This window comes from Phalaenopsis equestris, unplaced genomic scaffold (genome assembly GCF_001263595.1).
Source record: "Phalaenopsis equestris unplaced genomic scaffold, ASM126359v1 Scaffold000372, whole genome shotgun sequence".
Taxonomy (NCBI): Eukaryota; Viridiplantae; Streptophyta; class Magnoliopsida; order Asparagales; family Orchidaceae; genus Phalaenopsis; species Phalaenopsis equestris.
This window is the reverse complement of record NW_018164814.1, coordinates 1643494-1666792: the sequence shown is the minus strand read 5'-3', so window position 1 is coordinate 1666792 and position 23299 is coordinate 1643494. Positions and strand designations below refer to the sequence as shown.

The following is a 23299-nucleotide window of genomic DNA, read 5'->3' as shown; positions in this document are numbered from 1 at the left end:
AATGTCAGCCAAACTCAAAATTGTTGTCTTACTTCAGTACAAGCATAGTGTATCAGTTGTACTAAGTTCCCTCAGTACACCACAATAGAATACTCATTCATTTTTAAAAAAAAAACTTTTAATCAACTCAAACATTGATGAATCCTTTCAGTAAAATCGTGTTTACCGGCTGTACGGAGATAAATCAGTACGACCAATATAACATGATTGTATGTTAGGAGCATGCAAAAAAAAAAAAAAACATAACATAAATAAAAAAAAAATCTTTTAATTACGAAACAAAAAATACAACTATTAAACAAAGAGAAAACATGTATTGTCTAACATTTGCAAGCATATCATCTAATTTACTTACCAAAAATAAAACTATTGGATCACATGCAACCGCCGTATGTTATACTTTGATTGCTAAGAGAATCACAGTCAATTTTTCGTGATTAAGCAATGAGACAAACAGACATATAGAGCCTTATAATGAGACAATGTTGTCAAACACAAATAAAAAACTAAATGGAAAAATAGATAAAATGCTGAAGTCTAATATTGGTACAACAGAGGTATCTCAGGGGTAGAAAATACTGAAGGATAAACCATAGAGCAAACCCTAAAGAGCATGATACCGATATCAAAATATGAAACATCGAATGAATTCCAAACGCCACATGTATCGATCACTATATTTTTTGTATTTGACTTTTTTTAAATGGGCTAGGTCTGGATCAGGTCACACGTTAAATGCGTTATTTAGCATCATTTTAGATCAAAATATACGATAAAAAATAAAAAAAAAAATAAGTGAAATATTCCTGCTTTTAAACAAAATAATTTTTCGGATCACCCGAACGACCGAAAGGAAGATCCGACAGCCCGACCATAATCGAGGAGCTTTCAAAGCGAGGCGGAAGCTTGGAGGAGGAAGAAGAAGGCTTTGCTACAAAGTTGAATTGGTGATAAAGATATCGGTGTCTCCTCAATTCGGAGGTATGTTCTTCATCCCTACCCTCTTGTCGGAGCTTTCGTTACATCAGGGTTTAACCTACTCGAATTCAGATACTGAAAAGGTTGAGGCTCGCCGGGCTTGCGATTCAATCCGATGGCGTGGTTTCGCGCCGCCTCTACTGCGGCGAGAGTCGCGCTTCGCAGAAACATAGCTCAGTCTTCTCACCACTGCAATAGAACCCTCGCCGCGTCACCTCTGCCCGGTTTCCGAGCCTTTCACACGACGGTTCTCCGGCGAAAAGCTGCCACGCCTGTGCCCCGTGCCGTTCCTCTCTCCCGCCTCACCGACAGCTTTCTCAATGGTACGAGCAGCGTCTACCTCGAGGAGCTCCAGCGTGCCTGGGAGGCGGATCCCGACAGCGTGGATGAGTCATGGGACAACTTCTTCCGGAACTTTGTTGGACAGGCCGCCACTTCGCCGGGAATATCTGGTCAGACGATCCAGGAAAGTATGCGCTTGCTGCTCCTCGTTAGGGCTTATCAGGTCTACGGTCACATGAAGGCAAATCTTGATCCGTTAGGGCTGGAACAGCGTGAGATCCCTGAAGATATTGATCCCGCTCTGTACGGATTCACCGAGGCAGATTTGGATAGAGAATTTTTTCTTGGGGTGTGGAGGATGGCTGGCTTTCTTTCGGAGAACCGTCCCGTTCAAACGCTTCGTGCAATATTGAACAGGCTTGAGCAAGCTTACTGTGGGACTATTGGTTATGAATACATGCACATTGCAGATCGAGAGAAATGCAACTGGTTGAGGGAAAGAATCGAGACCATAAAGCCTCGGGGTTACAGTCAGGAGCGTAGCGAGGTTATCCTGGACAGGCTCATTTGGAGTTCACAGTTTGAAAATTTTCTTGCCAAGAAGTGGCCTGCCCAGAAAAGGTTTGGGCTTGAGGGCGCAGAGACTCTGATCCCGGGCATGAAGGAAATGTTTGACAGATCATCAGATCTTGGGGTTGAGAGTATTGTCATTGGAATGCCTCACAGAGGCAGACTGAATGTTCTAGGAAATGTTGTCAGGAAACCACTTAGGCAGATTTTTAGTGAGTTTGACAAAAAAAAGCCCAAGGATGAGGATGGCTTATACACGGGAACTGGAGATGTAAAGTATCATCTAGGCACTTCTTATGACAGACCAACCAGAGGTGGAAGGCAAATTCATTTGTCTTTGCTTGCAAATCCAAGCCATTTGGAGGCGGTTGATCCAGTTGTGGTTGGTAAAACAAGAGCAAAGCAGTATTACTCCAATGACTTTGACAGGACAAAGAACATGGGTGTCCTAATCCATGGAGATGGGAGCTTTGCTGGGCAAGGTGTTGTTTATGAGACCCTTCATCTCAGCGGATTGCCCAATTACACTACTGGCGGAACCATACACATTGTAGTTAACAATCAAGTTGCTTTCACGACTGATCCACAAGCTGGGAGATCTTCGCAGTATTGTACTGATGTTGCCAAAGCCTTAAGTGCTCCCATTTTCCATGTCAATGGTGATGACGTAGAAGCAGTGGTCCATGTCAGCGAGCTTGCATCGGAGTGGCGCCAGAAGTTCCATTCAGATGTGGTGGTTGATATAGTGTGCTATCGTCGACATGGTCATAATGAAGGTGATGAGCCTTCATTTACCCAACCAAAAATGTACCAGGTTAACATCTATACTAAACCTTACTTTTGTTCATACTATCAATTATTTCGTCATAAATCATTTATACGTGTTTTTTTTGTGGATGAATATTTAGTTAATTGTTTACTGAAAACTTTTTTAGGCATGCGCTAGCCTTTAGGATGGATTCTTGTTTAAACTCTAATGAGCATTTTTTTTTGGGTATGCAGTAATTCATTCTGAAGCTGTCATTTTCTTTTGGAGAACAATCTCATTTATGATTGCTTATCTATATGTTGTAATTAGAAGTTTGGGTTAGAGCAGTTTTGGTATCATAACTTGCTTTGCGGTAATTGTTTGTAGCCATTTTAGCCTATTTATCCATGGGAAATTTAGGATTATCTCTAGTTAAAATACTTTTAAAAGGCTAGTAACAAAACAATATGCGTCTATCTAAAGCACAAATTTCATTGCAAGTGAAAAAGAAAAAAAAAAAAAAAGCAATGAGACAGGATGTCTTAGGGGTATAAGTTTTTTAATGCATCTAAATGATGCTATGAATGCTGGCCACACAAAAATAACGATTCACGTACAAAAACCATTTTCTACATGCAATTCATTTACTGCTAGTGTCAACTAAAAAATGTACGAAAGATGAATTGAAATGATCTTTCTTGAACAGATCATTTCAAAGAAAGTGCAATTTAAAAGGTCAATTAGCAAAATAATTTTTTCCTGGTGTTGAAATCCCAATTGTAGCAAATTTGATCAAAATCGCGAGACTTGCAACAACTATAATAAAAGATTTAGAAAGAAGAGATTAATATGTCAGTGCTATCTAACATAGTTACTTGAAAGTCACTACAAGTTATTATAATTGAATCCCTGTTGCATCATATCTATGTTTTCATACTCAAACCTCCCTTCTTGCATGCGCGCGCACACATACACAAAAATAGTTAGAAATCGTTAAGTTGAAAAAAAATAATGTTTTTTCGCCAATACATGCGGAGATATCTTTTACTGAAATTTGCATTTTTCATTCAAAGAAGTACCACATCCAAATTAAGTGTAAAATCCTTAAATTTTATTAATCAAATGATGAATAATGCATACCTTATCCCTAATCATATGCTGGTGAGTTGCTTCATTTCAAATCCAATATCAATGTAAAAATTGGCAAGGTGAAGCTTATTGAAAATATAATGTAAACACCACTGATTCTCTATATATGTGGTATAGGATGGGAATGAAGTAAAGATAATAAAACTCACAATAAATATTGCACCAAACAGAGTAAAATCCTACCATAGAGCGCATTACAAAACCCACCTTAGTCAGAGGAACTAAAAATGTAGCTAGAAAATTTAAATTCCTCTTGTATAATAAAAAAAAATACATCTTTTTAACCATTGAGAAAATCACACAGTGAACCACAACACATATCTAGTCAATTGCACTTTTCGTAGGATTATGAACACCAAAAAATGGAGCTAATTAATTCAAATTTAAACCAAATTAGATTAGAGGTTAACCAGACCAGGAATATCATAAAGATAACACATCTTATTTTATAGACTACTCCATTGCATGATTATACATAAATGAAATTGAAATTTTAAAATAAAATACAACTATTAATTATATTCGTTGGCTTCAATGCATTGCAAAAATTTTAAATGTTCCTATTTATTTCATTTTTTATTTCTTAGAAGTTCTTAAAGGAATCTTTTTTTGATCCAATTTTCTTCTATTCACACTAGTATAGAGCTTATAATTGTCATAATGTCATTTTTTTTTTGAAGTTTTTCATGAAGATAATATATATGTTGTGTGAATGATTGTGCTTATGTATCAGGCCTAGACTTGATATGAAGATCAACAAGATCTATATGCTTTTTAGTTTGAAGTCATATAATAGTCTTAAATGAACTCGTGCTTGTAAATTTTTTTACACATTAATTATATGCAAATTCCATATAAGTTAAATCTCAACAGATTGCAATTTATGTTATCATAAAAGATAATTGATCGCCAAACTTTTGCTTTACTATCTTTGTCTGTTCATCCAGTTGAACTGCTTTATTGAAGTATAATTTAGCAATACAAGATGCTTAGACATTTTTTTTTAGATGAAATGGAAAAAATCCATTTCAGAGAAATGATTTATGACTATAAAAATTGAATCATAATTTCTTAGATGTTGCGATAGCACTAACATAATATTCATGCTAACATCCTCTCAAGGCTTATATGGAATAGGAAATGAAGCGTAATCAACCGCGTTTTAAGCTTAACATGCTTAGTTGTATTCATCCTCTAATGAGGCAAATTAGGCAATGATGACCCAAGAATTGAGTGAATACATGTGTGTTCTTAATTTGTGGCTATCCATTAGGACAAATATTCAATCAACACTTGTTTAACATTATCAGTCAATCAAGCACAATATTATTCAACTCAATAATCACCAAAAGGATAAACCAAATCTCTTTTTCTACTCTTTTTCTCATATGCATTTGTATTTAGAATAGGTAAAGATTTTTTAATTTCTTTGGGGGCTCGATGTTCTTTTGCTGATTCATATTTATTTTTAGTTGCAGTTTTCAGAACTATCTTTCTTCTGGCAGTTTTTAGTCAATAAATATTCATTTCAAAAATAGTAACATATACATTGAATAATGAATGTCAATTTCAAAATAATATGAGCAATGTCTGTAGGTAACCCTTCACAACAAGTTCTATTAGTATAAACAGTTAATTGAGTAGGAGCTTAACCAATTTTGAACGGAAAATAGAAGTTTCTGGTCCACCCACGCTAACTTATATGGATATGGATTTGTTTCAGAATTCAGACCACTGTAGTCTGCAATAAATTAAGAAAATATATTCAGACAAGTTTTATGAGCATTTTCTTATTTTTGCAATAGGCTTGAAAAATTCATCTCTTTTCCATCAAACTTAATCTTGGGTATTCCACAACACTTTTCCGTCCATTTCAACTCTTTTCCATCAAACTTAGCTATAGCACAACACTTGAAATTTAAAAGTTTTCAACTGAAATATTCTTAAAATTACTATTTTCTTATCAAACTCATATACATCATTATTCTTATTGATTTTAATGTCATACTTATCGACAATTATCTTTTTGATTACTTAAAATATGCATAAACAAAAAAATTTTGATCCAAATGTAGATGCACTTGCTACCATTAGATGCAATAAGTATTGCAGCTAAACTAATTTAATGAAATGATGCACTCATAGAGTATGCAATAGCCTTTTTAGGAACATGAAAATTTGGAATTTGACCACAATCTACTGTAAGTTGAAAATCATACTCATGTGTGCAATGTGATGAGGTGTCATCTCTCTGTTTATTGCAAGTCTTTGACTAAATTGAAGCTTAGAGAGCATTGTTGTAGGATTTTCCACAATATCAAGATGCGATAACTCTTTAAATTTATTCACATATTCAATAATAGTTTTAGTTGTTTGTTTTAATTAATTAAGTTTAGCAAGTAAAAAATCATGAAAAGACAATGAAAAGTATTTTTTTTTATAGCTATTTGTTTCAGCACAAATGATGGTATATTCCCTTCTAAGTTTTCACTCTATTCTTATCATATTTATCTAATATAGTTTAGCTTGCCTAACAAATTTTAAGTTTATAATTCTTACTTGACGTTGACCTGACATAGCTTACCATTTAAAGAATGATAAAAAAATGCTTCAAATTTATCATTAAAACTAGACAATTCAACTTTTCTATGTCAAAAATTTGAAATTTATGATTTCCATAAACCTTTATCAAGCACCTTATAATATCTTTCTTATTTTCCCCATGACATTTTCTTCTCTCTTATCTCTGCTAGTGTTCAGGTGAATGGATGATATGATTCTACTTTATAAGTTCATGTGCATGAATTTGATTGGTTCTAAAATCATTTCGTTCATTAACATTGTACAATTGATTTTACTTGTTTAACATTTCAGCCAATTGATTTTGCCAAGTGTTCAAAATCCTTTTTTCTTATGATCTTTTAAGTTATCTTGAATCCTGATTTTGAGCGTCATATTTATGAAGCTCAATTCTCTTTAATTGTCTTATATCAAAGTTTTGAAGGTCTTAAGAGTTTAGGGTTTGTAACACAACTAATACTATGTTTGTAGATAACTCAAAATAAATTAGTATTCACATATAAAAAGCCACTAATTGCACCCAAAATTTTCTTTCCTTAGATGTAAACTATAAATACGAGAATGCTGAGCCAAAGATATATTGCAACGATTGATTAATTCAAAGAAAATAGTAAGAAATCTGTACTATGAATAATCAATAAGTTATGTTTTCTATTTTTTCTCCCCTCAATTTGAATCCCAGTTTTAGCAAATTTAACCAAAATGAGAACTGTTGTAACACAAATAACAAAGTATTTATGAACAACAATATTAAGGTAAGAAATCACCATGTATAAATTTTTATACAAGAATATACCTTCCTCCGATTTTACTTGCTGTGATGCACTTCTTGGATTAGGGAGAGTACATAAGAAAAGGTGGATGAAAGTTAGATTAAATGTACTAGTGATTAAATATGTTTTCAACCCAAAAGTTTAAACTTAATGCTGAGTGCCAACTATTTAGTATTTCTACACCGATTTATTTCAGCCATTTTAATGTGGAATTAAATTAAATACTCTTCTGTGCGCGTTAACTGGTATTTACCCAAATACTGACATTTTAATATTCTCCTGGAGGTCATTCGAAACCATCCAAATGCACTTGAAATTTATGAAAAGAAACTTGTGGAGTCGGGGACATTTTCTAGGGAGGATATTGATAAGATTAACCACAAAGTGGAGACCATCTTGGAAGAAGAGTTCAGTTATAGCAAAGACTATATTCCGAATAAAAGGGACTGGCTTTCTGCTTATTGGACTGGATTCAAATCTCCAGAACAGATATCTCGTATTCGAAATACTGGGTATAGTTTTTAGGCTTCTTCTTGTCATTTTTGATGGGTTATATATTTGTTTTTCCTAGTTTGCTTATTTTTGCTACTGTACAGTGTGAAACCTGAAATTCTTAAGCGAGTTGGGGAAGCCATCACAACCATCCCAGAAAATTTCAAAGCTCACCGAGGTATTAAAAGAGTTTTTGACCAGAGAGCCCAGATGATTCAAACTGGAGAGGGCATAGACTGGGCAGTTGCAGAGGCTCTTGCTTTTGCAACACTTATAGTGGAAGGAAACCATGTCAGATTAAGTGGCCAAGATGTTGAAAGGGGCACATTTAGCCATCGCCATGCTGTTATTCATGACCAAGAAACTGGAGATATATACTGCCATTTAGATCATTTAACTATGAATCAAAATGAGGAGATGTTCACTGTTAGTAACAGGTACTTTTTATGGGAATTTATTGATTTTATTGATGCTAAAATGTGGTGCTTTTTGCTATTTCTTTTGACACTTTGATATGAAGTTACATTCCATATTTTAGAACATATAAGAATTAATTTCTTTAGGAAATTTGTTTTGTTGGTATAATTTTAAATGTTAATATTAGCAGAAAATGAATTCAATCATCTAATTTTGATGGTCTTTTTGTCTCGGATTATATTTTAGAGTGAGGCGCCCCAATTAGGAGGGGCTATCACAAATAAATGCTTTCAACAATTGGGCTTCTGATTGTTAACTTTGTCTCCGCCAGCTTGAATTCCTCTGTTATGTTACTTGCGTATCCATTGTTATCTTCTCTTCTTCCTTTCTTCTCTCTCATCCATTATACGCCCTCCTACCTTGCTTTCTTTAAGGATTCTTCACCTAAAGCTCTGTCTTTTTTCATCCATTTTAATGAACAAATAATTTTGAAGCTTCCCTGCCAGCCACCCCAGCCATTCATCAATTTCATGATCTTATGCTTTCTTAGTGAATGATTTTTTTTTTTGAATTAATCAAAGTGAAGTAGAGTTCCTGGCTTTGTTTATTCTTCAAGCTTTCCTTGATTTATCCTAACTAATTCAGGTTCTTGTATGGATTTGTGAAGCTTGAACATGAATCAATCGTGCTATTCTACCTTGTGTATCAGAAGCTTTGTAGGAGTATGATAGGTTCACTTCTATACCTTGCTGCCAGTAGGCTCGATATCATGTTTGTTGTGTGCTCGTTTACAGGCAGCCCCCAAAGAATCTCATTTAACGGCAGTCGAGCGTATATTTCGATATAGACACTTCTAAGTTAAGTTTATGGTACCCTAAAAATTCTCTATCATGTGATTTTGTTTATTCGGACGCCAATTATGTAAGATTTATAGTGGCTAGGAAAATCACATCGGACACATGTTAGTTTTTAGGATCATCACCTATGTCTCTGTCCTCTAGAAAGCAGAATTTTGTAGCTTTATCCCCTGCTGAAGCTGAGTACATAGCTATTGATAGCCGTGTTGCTCAAGTCCTCTGGATGAAGCAACAACTAGAAGACTTTGGTGTTACTTTGGAGCACGTTTCGGTTAAGTGTGATAGCATTGGTGCTATCAACTTAACTAAGAATCATATTCAACACTCACAGACCAAGCATATAGAAATTAGACACCACTTCATTAGGGATAATGCTTTTAAAGGTGATTTGGGCATTGAATTCATTGCTACCAGAGAGGTAAACGAGTCGAGCCGAGCTCGATCCATATCAAGCTCAAGCTCAGCTCGTTTGTCAAATTGTGAGTGTTGAGCTTTGGCTAATGGTTGTAGCAGCCTGCTTGCGAGCTTGAACTAAAAATTCATTTTTTACGGGAGCCCACCGAAGAAAGTACTGGTGGCCAGATGAGGATGATTTAGCTGCAATTCATTGGAAAATGCATTGAAATGACTAAGGGTAGGCTAATTGAGCCGGCTCAAGAGCCGAGCCAAGGCGAGACTGGCTCGAGCTCTTGGCACTTTAAGCTCGGCTTATGTGCTCATTAACGAGCTGACTTGACTCATTTACATTCCTAATTGCTATTGATTTTCAAATTGCTGATCTTTTTACAAAACCTCTACTTTAAGAACATTTTTGTACTTTAAGAAGAATGCTTGGCATGCTAGATCCTCTTATTTAAATTCTTGCCTTTCTATGTACATGTCTTCCATTTTTTTTAATGTTGTTAAAAGGGGGAGAAGAAAATATGTTGATTTTCAAGATTTTTATTATTCACGCATAATACTTAGGAGGAACATTATTGAATTCATTTTTATTACTATATTATTCATGATTTTACTAGTTATACTTGTTAAGATTGTGATGTAAGTTCACTTTGTACTTTTATCATATTACACCACCAACATAAAATTTGTCATCATAAAAAAAGGAGAGATTGTTAGCCCCATGAGCCATGTCATGTGTTCCATTGGATTTTGGTAAGAACAAACAATTTGTTGGGTAATTCTAATGCTATATATATTAAGTGTTCCAGGAAACTATAAAGATAGCTCAATCAAAAATTTTGGTTAAATTAAATGCAGCTCAGAACTGAAGCTAGGTTTTTGCTACTTATTATGCACAATAAATAGAATTTAATAGCTCATAAATAAATAAATAAATAAATTTCGGAATCATCATTTCACATTTGCAAAAGAATTCTACACAAATTTTACATAAGTAACTTTGCATTATTTTCAAAATCATCATGAAATTATCTTTTTTGGACAATTTTTCTTTTTGCATGATTTTAAGCTTCATACATGCATCCAAAACTTGACTTAAGTTTCAAAATTTATTTCTTTAATGTCCTATCATATCATTATTCAATTCTATATATCTATTTGAGGACATTTAGTGCATGCTATCGTCAAACTATCCAAATTGTCAATTTTCTCTTTCCTAATTGTAAAAAATGATTATTTTGTCATGACTGATTGGAATAATTGTATTCTAATATGCTGTTTTTGAAATAAAACTAGATAAAATAATTATTTAAAAAAAAATGGCTTGATTATTTTTTCAAAATGATACCTTAAATTAAAAATAGTATGGGGGAATATTGTATCTCTCCTATTATTATTTTTCTATCCTCTACCCTATCAGAATAATAATTCTTCTTATTCAATTTTTTTGGCCAAAATTTCCAAGTTATTTGAACTTAATATGAATTAATTTATTTACTTATATTAATGCAATCCATTTTATTAATTTTGGATAATCATTTCTATTCAAATTAAATTTTTTTCTCTCTTCCTCACTTGCATTAATTAAATGTCTAGTTTTTTTTAAGATTATCCAAATTTATTTTGGCTGATATAATTTTGAATTTTCTCATATATTTAGGGCTATATTATTATTTCTAAATTGCATTAAAATTTGAAATCAAAATTCATATTATTTCCTAAGATTTTTTATATGATATCTTTCTTTATATATTAAGGTTTATTTTACAAAATTTTCAAAAATTTCTAATTATTACTTAAATTGAATCCTAATTAAATCTCTTGATTGGTGATAAAATTTATTAATTTAATTCCTCATCATGCTTATCCTATTTAAAATCTTCACTTTATTTCTGATTGCCGCCCTTCCAATTGTTTATTTTTTATTTATTTTATTTCTAAATCTCAAAAACATTTCAAAAATTATTTTCCTCCAATTCTTTCATGTTTGGCCGAAATTCTTATTATAAATAGGTGTATATGGCTTGGTTAATCAAACTTTCGCTAAAAATTCATACCAAAATTATGTCTGATTTTTGCTCAATCGCTAAATCTCTTCTCTTTTTTATTTGTCGAAATTTCCCGAGTCTTCTCTTGCTCCAAGCATGTCCGAGAAACATCCCTTACTCTCTTTCGCTCAAAATACTTCAAGGGCTGAATTCTTTAGTAAGATAAAATTGTGAGTTTGTATTAAATATTTTCATCTTGGTTTAACCTTCATGAAATGTTTGAGTTCATGCTTTTAAAATGCTAACTATTTCACATTCAAATTCCATATTAATTTTAATTTAATATAAGCGATGGTTTTGTCAAATTTGGTTTATTTCTCAAAGTGACATTCATAAACTTATTTTAATTTCATTGCAAAAATTATATTTTGAGTTCTTCATATCATTTGGACTAAGTATTTTAAAATTGTTGGTCTTTACTTCATCTTCATATTATTTAAACTAAAATAAAACTGTGAGCTATTTTGTTTCATAAAATAACTTTTTTTTATATTCCTATGTGAGGGTTAAATCTAGTAATCCTTTTTTTTGTTTTTGTTTGTTGATTGTAATCTTGTGTCGAGGTTCTGCTCATGTGTTGTGAGTGAAGTATCCATCTGTTGTGGGAAGGATACGATTGTTGTAGCATTAGTTATTTTTAGTTGAATCCTAGTCTTGGGTTTTAGGGTTAGGCGCCGAGTTGGTCAGTTTTTTGGGTTTTTTGTCGAACCACATAAAATCTTTTGTTTGCTTTACTTGCACTTTCTCTTAATTTTTGTTTATCTTTTTAATGTGCAAGTCACATCATTAACCTTCTCTGCAAATAAACATAAATTTTAAATTACCTTTTGCTCTACGGTGCTCCAACAACAACTGCTACAAGCCTTTATCTTGCTACGTGGAGTTGGCTACATGAATCCTTTTTCTCCATTGTGTCCTACTGAGTGTCATATTTTTATTTAATTTTAATAGATTAAGATTATTTTTTATACAATATGCTCAAGTTTTTTTCAGTACGCCTCCGTCTTTCTTAATATAAGTCGAATCTAAAACATCTACTCTCCTAATTGGATTATGAGATGGTCGATATTTAATTTGACAAAATCATCTAACACGACTCTTTAATCTTATTTATGCATTTTGTCTCTAAGGGTAAAGCCACTCATCCACCTAAGCATTCTCATCTAAGTTGCACTTTAACTTTGTTATATGCTTCTTTGAAAGACTAACATTTCATGCCATAAAGCATTGCAAGTCTCTCAACCATCTTATAATTTTTTCCTTTAAGTCTAAGCAACACTTTTTTATCACACAATAGGCCTCTGATGCATTCCTCCACTCCAACCGACCAACCTGAATTCTATTAATAACATTCCCATCTATATCATCATCACTTTGAACAATAGACCTAAGATATCTAAAACTTTTGCACCTTTTAATGATTTGATCGCCCGTAGTTATAACTTTGCCACTAGATCTACTACTAGTAAAATTACATTCCATGTATTTAGTTTCAGATCTACTCAAACAAAAACTTTTAGACTCCAATATCAACCTCCGTAATTCAAGTTTTTTCTGAACTCTTTCTCTGTTCTTATCCACAAGAAAGATATCATCAATGAAAAACATACACCTAGGTACATCATCCGACAAATGTCTTGTAAGTGTATTTATTCATAACTAAAGCAAAAAGATATGAGCTTAAAGCCGATCCCAGATGTAATCCAACAGAAATAGGAAAATACTTGGTCAATCCTCATTCTGTTCGAACACAAGTAGCAACTCTAGAATATCAGTCATATCAATACCTTTCTTTTCTAGAACTCGCCAAAGAACTTCTCTTGAATATAAGTCTACAATGCTCCAAAACATAAAATTGTTTTATCATTTAAATTTTCTACTAAAAAAAGATCAAAGTGTAAGATTGAGAAGATTTTTTATAACAACCCCCACCCCCTCGTCTTAGGTGCCACAAACAACTATCACATTCTTCATAGCCTACTTGCGTATTATTATTCCTGCCCAATCATCATTTAGTTTATCTTCATTATTTTATCTAGCTATTTAATTAATTAATCAATGTTCTCCCCTTTTGCAAGATGCTTGTTTCATGAACATATTAATCTTTTCTCAACTATTTGGAGTTTGTTCTATGAATTTTTATTTTTTATTTATTCATGAGGATTAATCTAGTTCGTGTAAATCTATTTTATTTTAATTTAGTTAATGTAGATGCTTTTTGGTACAACTCCTATTTTTTGTACCCTTCCTTCCCCTTTCTCTTCATAGTACTTTCACAAGAAGTTTATTTATCATTTGTATTGGTGCATTTCTACTACCCATCATACTTGCTCAAAAACACAAGTCTATTTTCTACTATCTCATTTCTAATAGTTGCTACTCCTACAACACGTCTCATATAATTATTTCTCAATGGATCTCTTTTAATTTTAATTTTATTTGTAATTTTTATATATTCATCTTCTTCCCTCTATCGTACATACACAAAGCGCACAATCTATTTTACTACCTCATTTTCAATAGTTGTCACTCTTACATACATCTAGGGGTGTAAACAAGCCCGCACGAACAAAGAGTCGTTTTGACAACCCTAATCAGGTAGTCATAAGATGTTAAGGATTTGGGCAAAATTTAAAAATTATTGTTTATATTAAAACATCATTTGAATCTAATTTAATAATTATTATTCAATTTTCTTAATTAATACTTTTAATTGATTATAAATCTTTGTAACCTTGTAGTCAATTAATTTTCTTAAAAATACTACTCATCAAAGATATATATATATATATATATATAATTGATTAGTAGTATTTTGAGCTAAAATGAGCCGAACACGAACGAACAAATCTTGTTTGTGTTGTTCGTGTTCGGCTCGTTAACATAGTGAACGAGCCGAACACGCGCTTCTTAGCGAGCCGAACAACGGGCCGTTTTGACAGCCCTACATACATCCCTCTCATAAAATCATTTCTCAATGCACCCTTTTTAGTTTTTTTATTTTTTATTTTTAAACTATCATTCTTATTAACGTATCTTCTGCTCTTCACTGTTGCATAAGTCTATTTACTACTGCCTCATCTTCAATAGATGCTAAACATCCATTTTAAGTTTCTTATTTCTAAGATATTAGTGATTTTTTCATCGTCCCACGTTGATGTAAATAAAATATCCATTGTAAGTGCAGCATTATAAAACTTATTCTTATAGCAGTAGTTGAGCTATTTTAAGTAGTTAGCTTTAACTCTAGAATTTATACCCGTATTTATATTGCTATTATTCAATATGATATATTGAATTTACTTACAGTATACAAGTACTTGCAGCTTTATAAAATTTAATACTTATAACAGTAGTTGAGCTATTTTAAGTACATAGCTTTAACTCTAGAATTTATACCCGTATTTAAATTGCCATTATTCAATATGATATATTGAATTTACTTAAAACTTACTATGTATCAAATGCCTTTCTTTGATAGCATCTTTTGCAAGAAAGTGCTTTAGTAGATTGTTTATTGGGGACGCATTGTCAAAATATTAAACTCTTTTGTATCTGTATTTGCAGTTCTCTTTCTGAGTTTGCTGTCCTCGGCTTTGAATTGGGCTACTCTATGGAGAACCCTAATTCCCTAGTGCTATGGGAAGCTCAGTTTGGTGATTTCGCCAATGGTGCTCATATTATATTTGATCAGTTTTTAAGCAGTGGAGAGTCAAAATGGCTTCGCCAAACTGGACTTTGTGTGCTGCTTCCCCATGGTTATGATGGTCAAGGCCCAGAACATTCGAGTGCAAGATTGGAACGTTTTCTTCAGGTATTTCATGCAGCTTTAAGAATTGCAATTTATTAGAAGATAGTTCTGCAAACAAATTGTAAATTTCTAGATATATCACTGTGATTGTCAATGTGTGAAAGCTGGTGTATATTGCTAAATATATCACGATGATTGTCAATGTGTGAATTCTGGACTCCAACTTGCTAGAAAGGCTTTATTAATGCGTTTAGTAGATGCTCTTGCTGATATTTATATGCTTCTGCTGATTGAAATTCAAAGATTCCAAATCATTCTGCTTGAAAGTCAGCATGCACTCTGTTTGTGATATGGTTTTTTTGCACTAAAATTACTTTATTTTTTCTTGGCAAAGGAAAAATGCGTACTTGATGCATTGTTTCTAAAGATAAACACTTTTTGTAGGAGAAGTTATAAGATATCTGCTTTTCTTTGACATATTTTTTGTTGGAACATAATATTTACTCGGTTTAAAGTTGTCTTTTTTGACTCTTATCATTTTTCATATAGCATTAGTGATGCCCCTATCTTCTGCTCACTGACATAACCATGCATTATGTAGATGAGTGATGACAATCCATATGTTATTCCAGAGATGGAGCCAACCCTTCGGAAACAGATCCAGGAATGCAATTGGCAAGTCGTGAATGTCACAACTCCAGCAAATTATTTCCATGTTCTGAGACGTCAGGTTAGCTTGTCATATATTTTTAGTTCTGAACTGACCTTGTTAACATACTTATGAGTATTTGTTTTTCAACAGCTGCACAGGGATTTTCGTAAACCATTAATTGTGATGTCTCCTAAGAGTCTTCTTCGTCATAAGGACTGCAAATCAAATCTTTCAGAATTTGATGATGTGGCAGGGCACCCTGGATTTGACAAACAAGGAACACGGTTCAAACGCCTCATTAAAGATCAGAATGATCACAAAGATAGGGAAGAAGGCATCAGCCGCCTTGTTCTTTGCTCTGGAAAGGTAGCAACATCTTACCTTTTGTAACATATTATACTGCATTGACTCTTGCAATCAAGGATCACATAGTTTATATGGATTTTGATTTTTGCTTCATTTTGTGTGTTTAACTTTTATTATTCAGGTATATTATGAACTTGATGATTATCGACAGAAAAGCAATCGGAAGGATGTTGCCATCTGTAGGGTTGAACAACTTTGTCCCTTTCCCTATGATCTTGTTCAGAGAGAGCTAAAACGATATCCAAGTATGCAACCTAACTCTGGTATCCCAGCTTGAAAATAAATACATTGAATTCTTTTGTCGGCATATGTTATTAAAAATGAGCCTTCATTTTCATTGGTTCTATTCTGATGGGAACTGCTACATATATTTTGGAACCCAGTAGTTTAATCTCCTACTAAAGCGGTTTATTTTCCATTGAAATTGATTTGGAGACTGACATCTTTTTGAAAGAGAATGCTAGGAGAGATTAAAAGTTTGGTCAACCGTTTTTATTTGGTCTGGTATCAGGGTGTTGATTTCTTTTTTTATTTAGTTGTGAAGTTGATTTTTTTTTTTTTTTGCGTTTTTAAATTACAATCAAACAAATTATCAAAAAAGATGAGCTTGACATTCTTGCAGTAGGGAAGGCTTAGTTGATTCATTTTTGTGCTTTGTGTTGGGTTGTTAGACGTTTTATCAATCCCTGCAATCCAATATACATGATGTTTCTATTTTTGGATATGGAGTAAGTACAATTTTTCAGGTGAAAAAAAAAATATTATTGAAAAATTTGGTAATTGTAAAAGACTACACTATCCCAAGTTAGAGTATGTAAATATGGTGCTTTATTGTAAGTTTTTTTTTCTTTAGATGAGTAAAACATGTCTAAATTTTGTCAACAGGTTTAATCAAAATGATGATTAGAAATTTAAAAATAAACCAAATGAACAAGCAAATTATCCACTTTCTCCTAACATTTTACTGGCAAGGAATTGTTCTGCTGTTCAAGAAAATGAAATGGTGATGGAAAAAGGATCGAAGTTGGCTAGCTAGGATGGAAACTGAACCCAATCAGTCAGATAGAGGAAATATTTTAAAAGTCCTATTGAAAAAATCTGATTCTGCGACCCTTTTTTTCTCTGTTTTTGAGTTTAGTCAGGAAATTATTTTGGACATTTGTATGATAGTTCTATTATGTGCTCCATGCTTCTTTTTTTCTGATCAACAACTGCTAAACTGATTTTGGGCTGTGACGAGTAGAATGTTGTGAAACAAGCTGATTTTAAGCTCGTCTAAGTGTACAGATTCTTCCCAATTTCATGTTCTGCTGATGGGTTTTGAAGCACTTTTTGTTATTCAATATGAAATCTCTCAATCAAATGAGTCGGGCTAATTGGTTGGTTTGATCCTATATGTTGTGGGTCTATAATGCTTACTTCATTGCGGCATTCTTTGCGCCTAAATCTACTATATAATCCTATGTATTATATTTTTACATATCTAATGCCGAAAATTCAATTTTTACTTGTATTTTATCTGACCTATGCATGAAAAGATGTTTTTTCCTTTTTTTTTAAATAAAAAATTAAAATGGTGGTATTTTTTATTTGAAATGAAAGATTTGGCTAGTATAAATGTAAAATGTAAATTTTAGGTGTTGGATAGAGGAATTGGGTGGTATTATGTAAATGCCTCAATTTTAATTGATTCTTGATGTATTGCACTCATCTCAAAGCAAAATCAACAGCTTTGAGACCCGTCTTAACTAAAAAAGTATTCATTTACTTTTGGATTTCGACACACATTTTGTTATTGAATTTTTCATTTTGTGCTTTCCCAGATGCGGAGATTGTTTGGTGCCAGGAAGAACCGATGAACATGGGCGCATATCATTATATCGCTCCGCGCCTAGGCACCGCCCTGAGATCGGTTGGCAGGGGGACTATGGAGGACATCAAATATGCAGGAAGGGCACCTTCGGCTTCCACAGCCACTGGCTTCTTCTCTGTTCATGAGAAGGAGCAGCATGAGCTGGTAGAGAAGGCGCTTCAGCCTGAGCCAATTAATTTCCCATTCTGATTATATCTTATCAGCTTTCAACAAAGGAAATAGGTATCTATTCCTTTCGCTGAATTGAATTTTTCCTTGAGAACATAATCTTTGAATAAACTATATGTAATTTTTTAGAGTTTTTTGGTTTTCTCAGTGTGAACGGTATGTTGAATAATGCCTGTAACATGTCCTCTTACTGAACTTAGAAATAATGTTAATGCCATATAAACTTCATATCTGGGAAGACACATTTTCACAGTTAATTACTTCTGAAGTGAATGTATTCTTATAGTTTGTTTTGTGAAAGGAAAGTATTATGAGGTCTTCTCTGGTTAAAATAATTTCATCAGCGATGATTGATGTGGTTCTTTTCAATAATTAGAAAATCTCTTGATAGATGCGATGTGAATTATGAACGATATTTCTTGCTGAGAGGAGGTTGAAGTGTTTTGGAGGTCATAAAACTCTGAGCATCATACAACCATTCATGGTGGGCATGAAAAGTAAGGGGACAAAATGTGGTCCGCTTGAATGTTCTCTCATCATTAATGGCTGGTGGATGTTGATATTGTACTCTGACAAGGATTGGAAAATGGTCAACGAGGAGTTTTGAGAGTAAGATGATGAAGAGTGGTGAAGATTGGACAATTGGAAAGATAAGTGTCCAACATCAATGGCTAGGAAAAAAAAAATGTTGGTTTATGGTAGCTATCTTGAAATTTGTGATGGGAACACCAAAATTTTGGTGATGAGCAATTGGCAGTGTTCTATGTTCTATTATATTTTGGTTATTGGTAGATATCAAACAACTATCGACGAACCTGGAGGTTGGGCAACAATATCAATATGTTGTTGGTTGATAATTTTCTTGATAGGTGAAGAGATCAAGTGATTAAGGGGATATGCGTCGAACATGGGTGGTTGACAAATGTTATCAATGGATGATGAATGTTAGTTGTTAGTAGTAGGACATCAGATACAGGCAGACATCAAATGATGATCAACGAGGAGGTTTTGAGCTTAGGTAATGTTGAGCTATTAATTAGATGATTCTCTTAATAGAATTAGAGACCAGGCAACAAGAAGGGTACACAATATATGATAGTTGGTGTTAATCATTAAATCTTGATTCTAGTATCAATCAAAGTAAGCTTGGTGGTAAAATTGGTCATTCTTATTATGAAAAAGGAGATGAGAAAAGATGGACATTATTCGCAACAATGGTTCAACACAATCATTCGAAGGTGTATTCCTTGTTAGAATAACCATCATAGAATCAAGTTGAAACACCGGTAGAATGAGGTTCAATTATGATACAAATATCTTTCAAACAAGGTTCGATCATAATTTCTTTATAGTCGTTACAATAGAGTGCATTCTAAAAAATCTGATGTATAAGACTATAATGTTAATATAGTAGAGTGAGTGTAGGCACAAAAACTATAACAGAATGAAGAATGAATTATAAGGTAGGTACAATATAATGTAACCTTAGATTATAACACAACAATATGCTATTCAACAATTATAATATAATAGAGCTCAATTCAAGAGATGTAACATAAAAGCTCTAGCATAGCAATATGTAATTTCAAGAGCTATACACAACAACCATACAACAATAGATTTCAATTTAAGAAAAATAATAAAATAATCATAAAATGATTGAGTGTAATTCAAGAGATATTATGCATTAAATATGAATAGAAATGATCAATTCAAAAAATATATAAATAGTGTAAATCAAATTAACAAAAAAAATAAAATGATAAACAATTTTTTTTTAATGAACAAATAAATCGATGCATATACTTTTCATTCTTTTGCCACCTTCTTGTATAATCTATTAACTGAGCTTCAATTTTTTCTGTCTTCTTGACCTCGTTGTTTACACATGCAGTTATAATGAATTGGTTTTCTTCCTCACCCACCATTGTTCTATCTCCTTTTCATCTCACCTCTAACTTAACAAACTAAATATTTGAGTGACTAGCAAAAACTTTCTTGTTCTCCTTCATCATCTTCTTCTCTTTTAGTACAAAAACTTTGAATAAGATTACTCATGATATCAATTTTAGTTTTGCTTCAACTTTATTTGATTATTATCTAATTTAAACTAATCACTTCTTAACTCATGTATAATAATAAAAAAGAACTACTTTAATCTTTCCAAGAAATGTGGTGGAGTATGCTTCTACTCCCTCTCCTTTGTCCTAAAAAAATGATGGTCCACTTAAATTTTTTTATGACTTCTAAGCTTGAATAAGCCAAGATATAAATTATTGATAGAAGTCCTCTTTATCCGCTTGATATATCAACCCAAAATGAATAATCTCTCCCAATCGATAAGTTACCATATTTTGCAAAATAAATTTTTAAATATTCCGAGTAATTGCAAAACTAACCTTCTAGTATATTAACTTATCAAATATATTTTGTTTCACATCAAATATTTATAAAACAAAACAAATAAATGAATCAAAATAATTTCAAAGTGGCACCAAACCCTAAAAATTTTAAAGTACTCTTGGCTTTATACATGTGTTTTTAAAGCTCACAAAGTAAATTAGTGAAGATGATATTATGACTGAACGTCCCCATATCCGGACATCCAATTATCATGCACATGAAATGGAGATGATGCAATGCTCCGGTAATTCGCTGTATAGTCACTCAAATTCCAGACATAATATTTTCTCATTGTGGATAAAATACTAAGCCCACATGCTAAATCACAGAGTATCATGTTATCATACACATAAATTGAAGATGATGTGATCCCTCATGATTTATTGTGCAAATGTCTGAAGGTAATATTTTTCCCAATTGCTGATGGTTGTGATACTTTGATTTTGACATCTAATTTGGTTTTACCATCTTGGAGTGTCAATTTATTTGGCTCACTTATTTGACCCATAAATACTCCTCACGTACGACTTTTGTTAGGATTTTACTTTTGCATAAATATTTTAAATGAAAATACTTTTACACAAAACTCCACTTTATTCTATGAAATTATAACACATTTAGTTAATTCACAAAATACCCAAAAAAAAACTTAATTTAAAATTAAAAAAATTGAATACAACTCAAACCCCCATCAAACAATATAATTGTTATTTATTTAAATATACATAAAAATATTTCAAATATTTCATTTACATGTATTCAAACAAAATTCCTCCAATAATCCATCCAAAAAAAAGAAGAAAACCATAATATGAACACAAATACAAGCAAATTAATAAAAAAAAAAAAATCAACTAATGCATCCAATCCACCATCCCCTGAGTCAACGTAAACCCCAACAGCTTCGGCAGCCGACCTCCCTCCTCCACCTCCACCTCCACCTCCATCGGCGGCACCAAATTCAGATCAATCCCCACCATCTTCTCCCCCGCCGGCTCACCACACCGCCGCCCATTTTCCTCCGCCGCTCCCCTGTGCCGCCTCATATGCCCTCCCAGCGCCTGCCCAATAGTAAACTCAAGACCGCAAACCGAGCACTCGTGTACCCGCGGTTTAGCCGCCGCGCTGTTAACCTGCTCCACCCCCTCCACCCCTCCCAACCTCGGCTTCTTATGGCTGGCCCTATGCCCCCCCAATGCCTGAAACGATGTAAACTTCCGGTTGCACGTCTTGCACTCGAACACCCTCTCCACCGCCGATTCGCCGCAGCCACCCCCGGTGGCGGCCGCTGTAACCTTACCGGCCGACCCTCCTGATAGAAGCAGAAGCACGTTCGCTAAGCTGAAGCTGTCTATACGCTCATTCTGTTCTTCCCCATAAACTCTGTATCTCTTCATCTCTGCAATCGATCGATTTAGTCAAAAGAAGCAAGCTTTGAATCAGTTGTGGGAATTACCTGCGCTTTGAATCTATTTATAATGGTTAAAGTTTGAAGCTTGTGGCTTTCTAGAACTGTTATGTTATTATAACTTGAAATTAGTTTATGGTCGTTAAGTGGGTTAGCGGTTAATCAGAGGGTTAATTAGGGTGGTCAATGGATTAACGGGTTAATTAATTAAGGAATCATTTGGTTTCATACTAATTGCATGACTGCTTATAGTTTTCAGTTCTTTGGGTGGGAAATGTACTGCATTGAACGTAATTAGTGCTGATTATGACTGATAAGTACAGTTAAGCCGGTTGAGCGGTGGAGAAGAGGAGATTTAATTTTGAATTTAACATATAATTAGTAGGGATTGGTTTCAATGCTTGTATTTGGTGACGATTTTCTTCTGGAAAATTTGATTTTAGTTTTGATTTTTTATTTTTTATTTTACTGAAATCATCTAAGAAAAAAATGTGTTGTTATTAGGTGGAAAAATGAGATGCATGTGCCATGTGCCGTCCAACCTCCACCGTTGATCACGTCAAAATTGTATTTTGGTGAGTTCATTTAAAAAAAAATGATGAAAGCTCTAATCAACGGTGGAGATCGGACGGCGCATGCATCTCTACATATCGTATGGAATAATTTTTCTCTCAGGTGAGTGAAATATATGGTGCAGTTGATTTACATAGATACCGCCTAATTCATCTGTAATTGCATAACTCATACTTACAATTTTAATATTTACATATATGCCACCTTATATATATAAAAAAAATGAGTGGTGTATATGCAAATCTTTCTTAAATTTTACATAAAAATATTATTATTTTTACTTTCGTCTAAATTTTTTTTTTCATAAATTTTTAATTCATTAATTTAGATGTTAGATATGAAAATACTTGGTATGTACGTAAATGCACCTTTTTTTAATATACCATACATTTCTTATGCATGTACATATTTAACACCCTAATTAACTTTCATATTTAAATGCATAATTAATATTCATACCTTTAATATAATATTTAAATATCACTTATTTTCTTAAAACTGAAATGCATCATTTCATGTATATATTTAAGACACCAAATTATTACAAATATAAATATCAAATTTTTGGCTTAATATGGTCTACATGTAATTAACTTCACAAACGAAATTGTTTTAATCTCCCATTAAATAGGTATTTCTAATTCATAAACTAATACTTGTAAATTTAAATAAGTGTAAGAGTAAAACGAAGCTAAATAGATGAAATTTATGAGTAGACAACCAACGGCTGTGATGTGAAGCATGCTTTGAATTGATGGCAAGTCCAAAAGGCTGCCGACGAATTGACAATGAATGGTAGTTGGCTAAGT

General features: G+C 33.1%; 2 protein-coding genes across 2 annotated transcripts; one reads left to right on the top strand and one right to left on the bottom strand.

Annotated features, from left to right (window-relative positions):
- The first annotated feature begins 832 nt into the window (after positions 1–832).
- On the top strand, positions 833–18332 carry LOC110026413 (2-oxoglutarate dehydrogenase, mitochondrial-like). The gene is made up of 9 exons (XM_020727335.1): positions 833–981; positions 1051–2644; positions 7366–7592; positions 7677–8009; positions 14864–15110; positions 15649–15777; positions 15850–16065; positions 16187–16310; positions 17889–18332. Exons 2-9 carry the CDS (start codon positions 1094–1096, stop codon positions 18125–18127), a joined length of 3066 nt encoding a protein of 1021 aa, XP_020582994.1. The 5' UTR covers positions 833–981; positions 1051–1093; the 3' UTR covers positions 18128–18332.
- A 2871-nt stretch (positions 18333–21203) lies between these two features.
- On the bottom strand, positions 21204–21940 carry LOC110026488 (zinc finger protein ZAT11-like). The gene has a single exon (XM_020727441.1). It carries the CDS (start codon positions 21904–21906, stop codon positions 21364–21366), a length of 543 nt encoding a protein of 180 aa, XP_020583100.1. The 5' UTR covers positions 21907–21940; the 3' UTR covers positions 21204–21363.
- Between the last annotated feature and the right edge of the window lie 1359 nt (positions 21941–23299).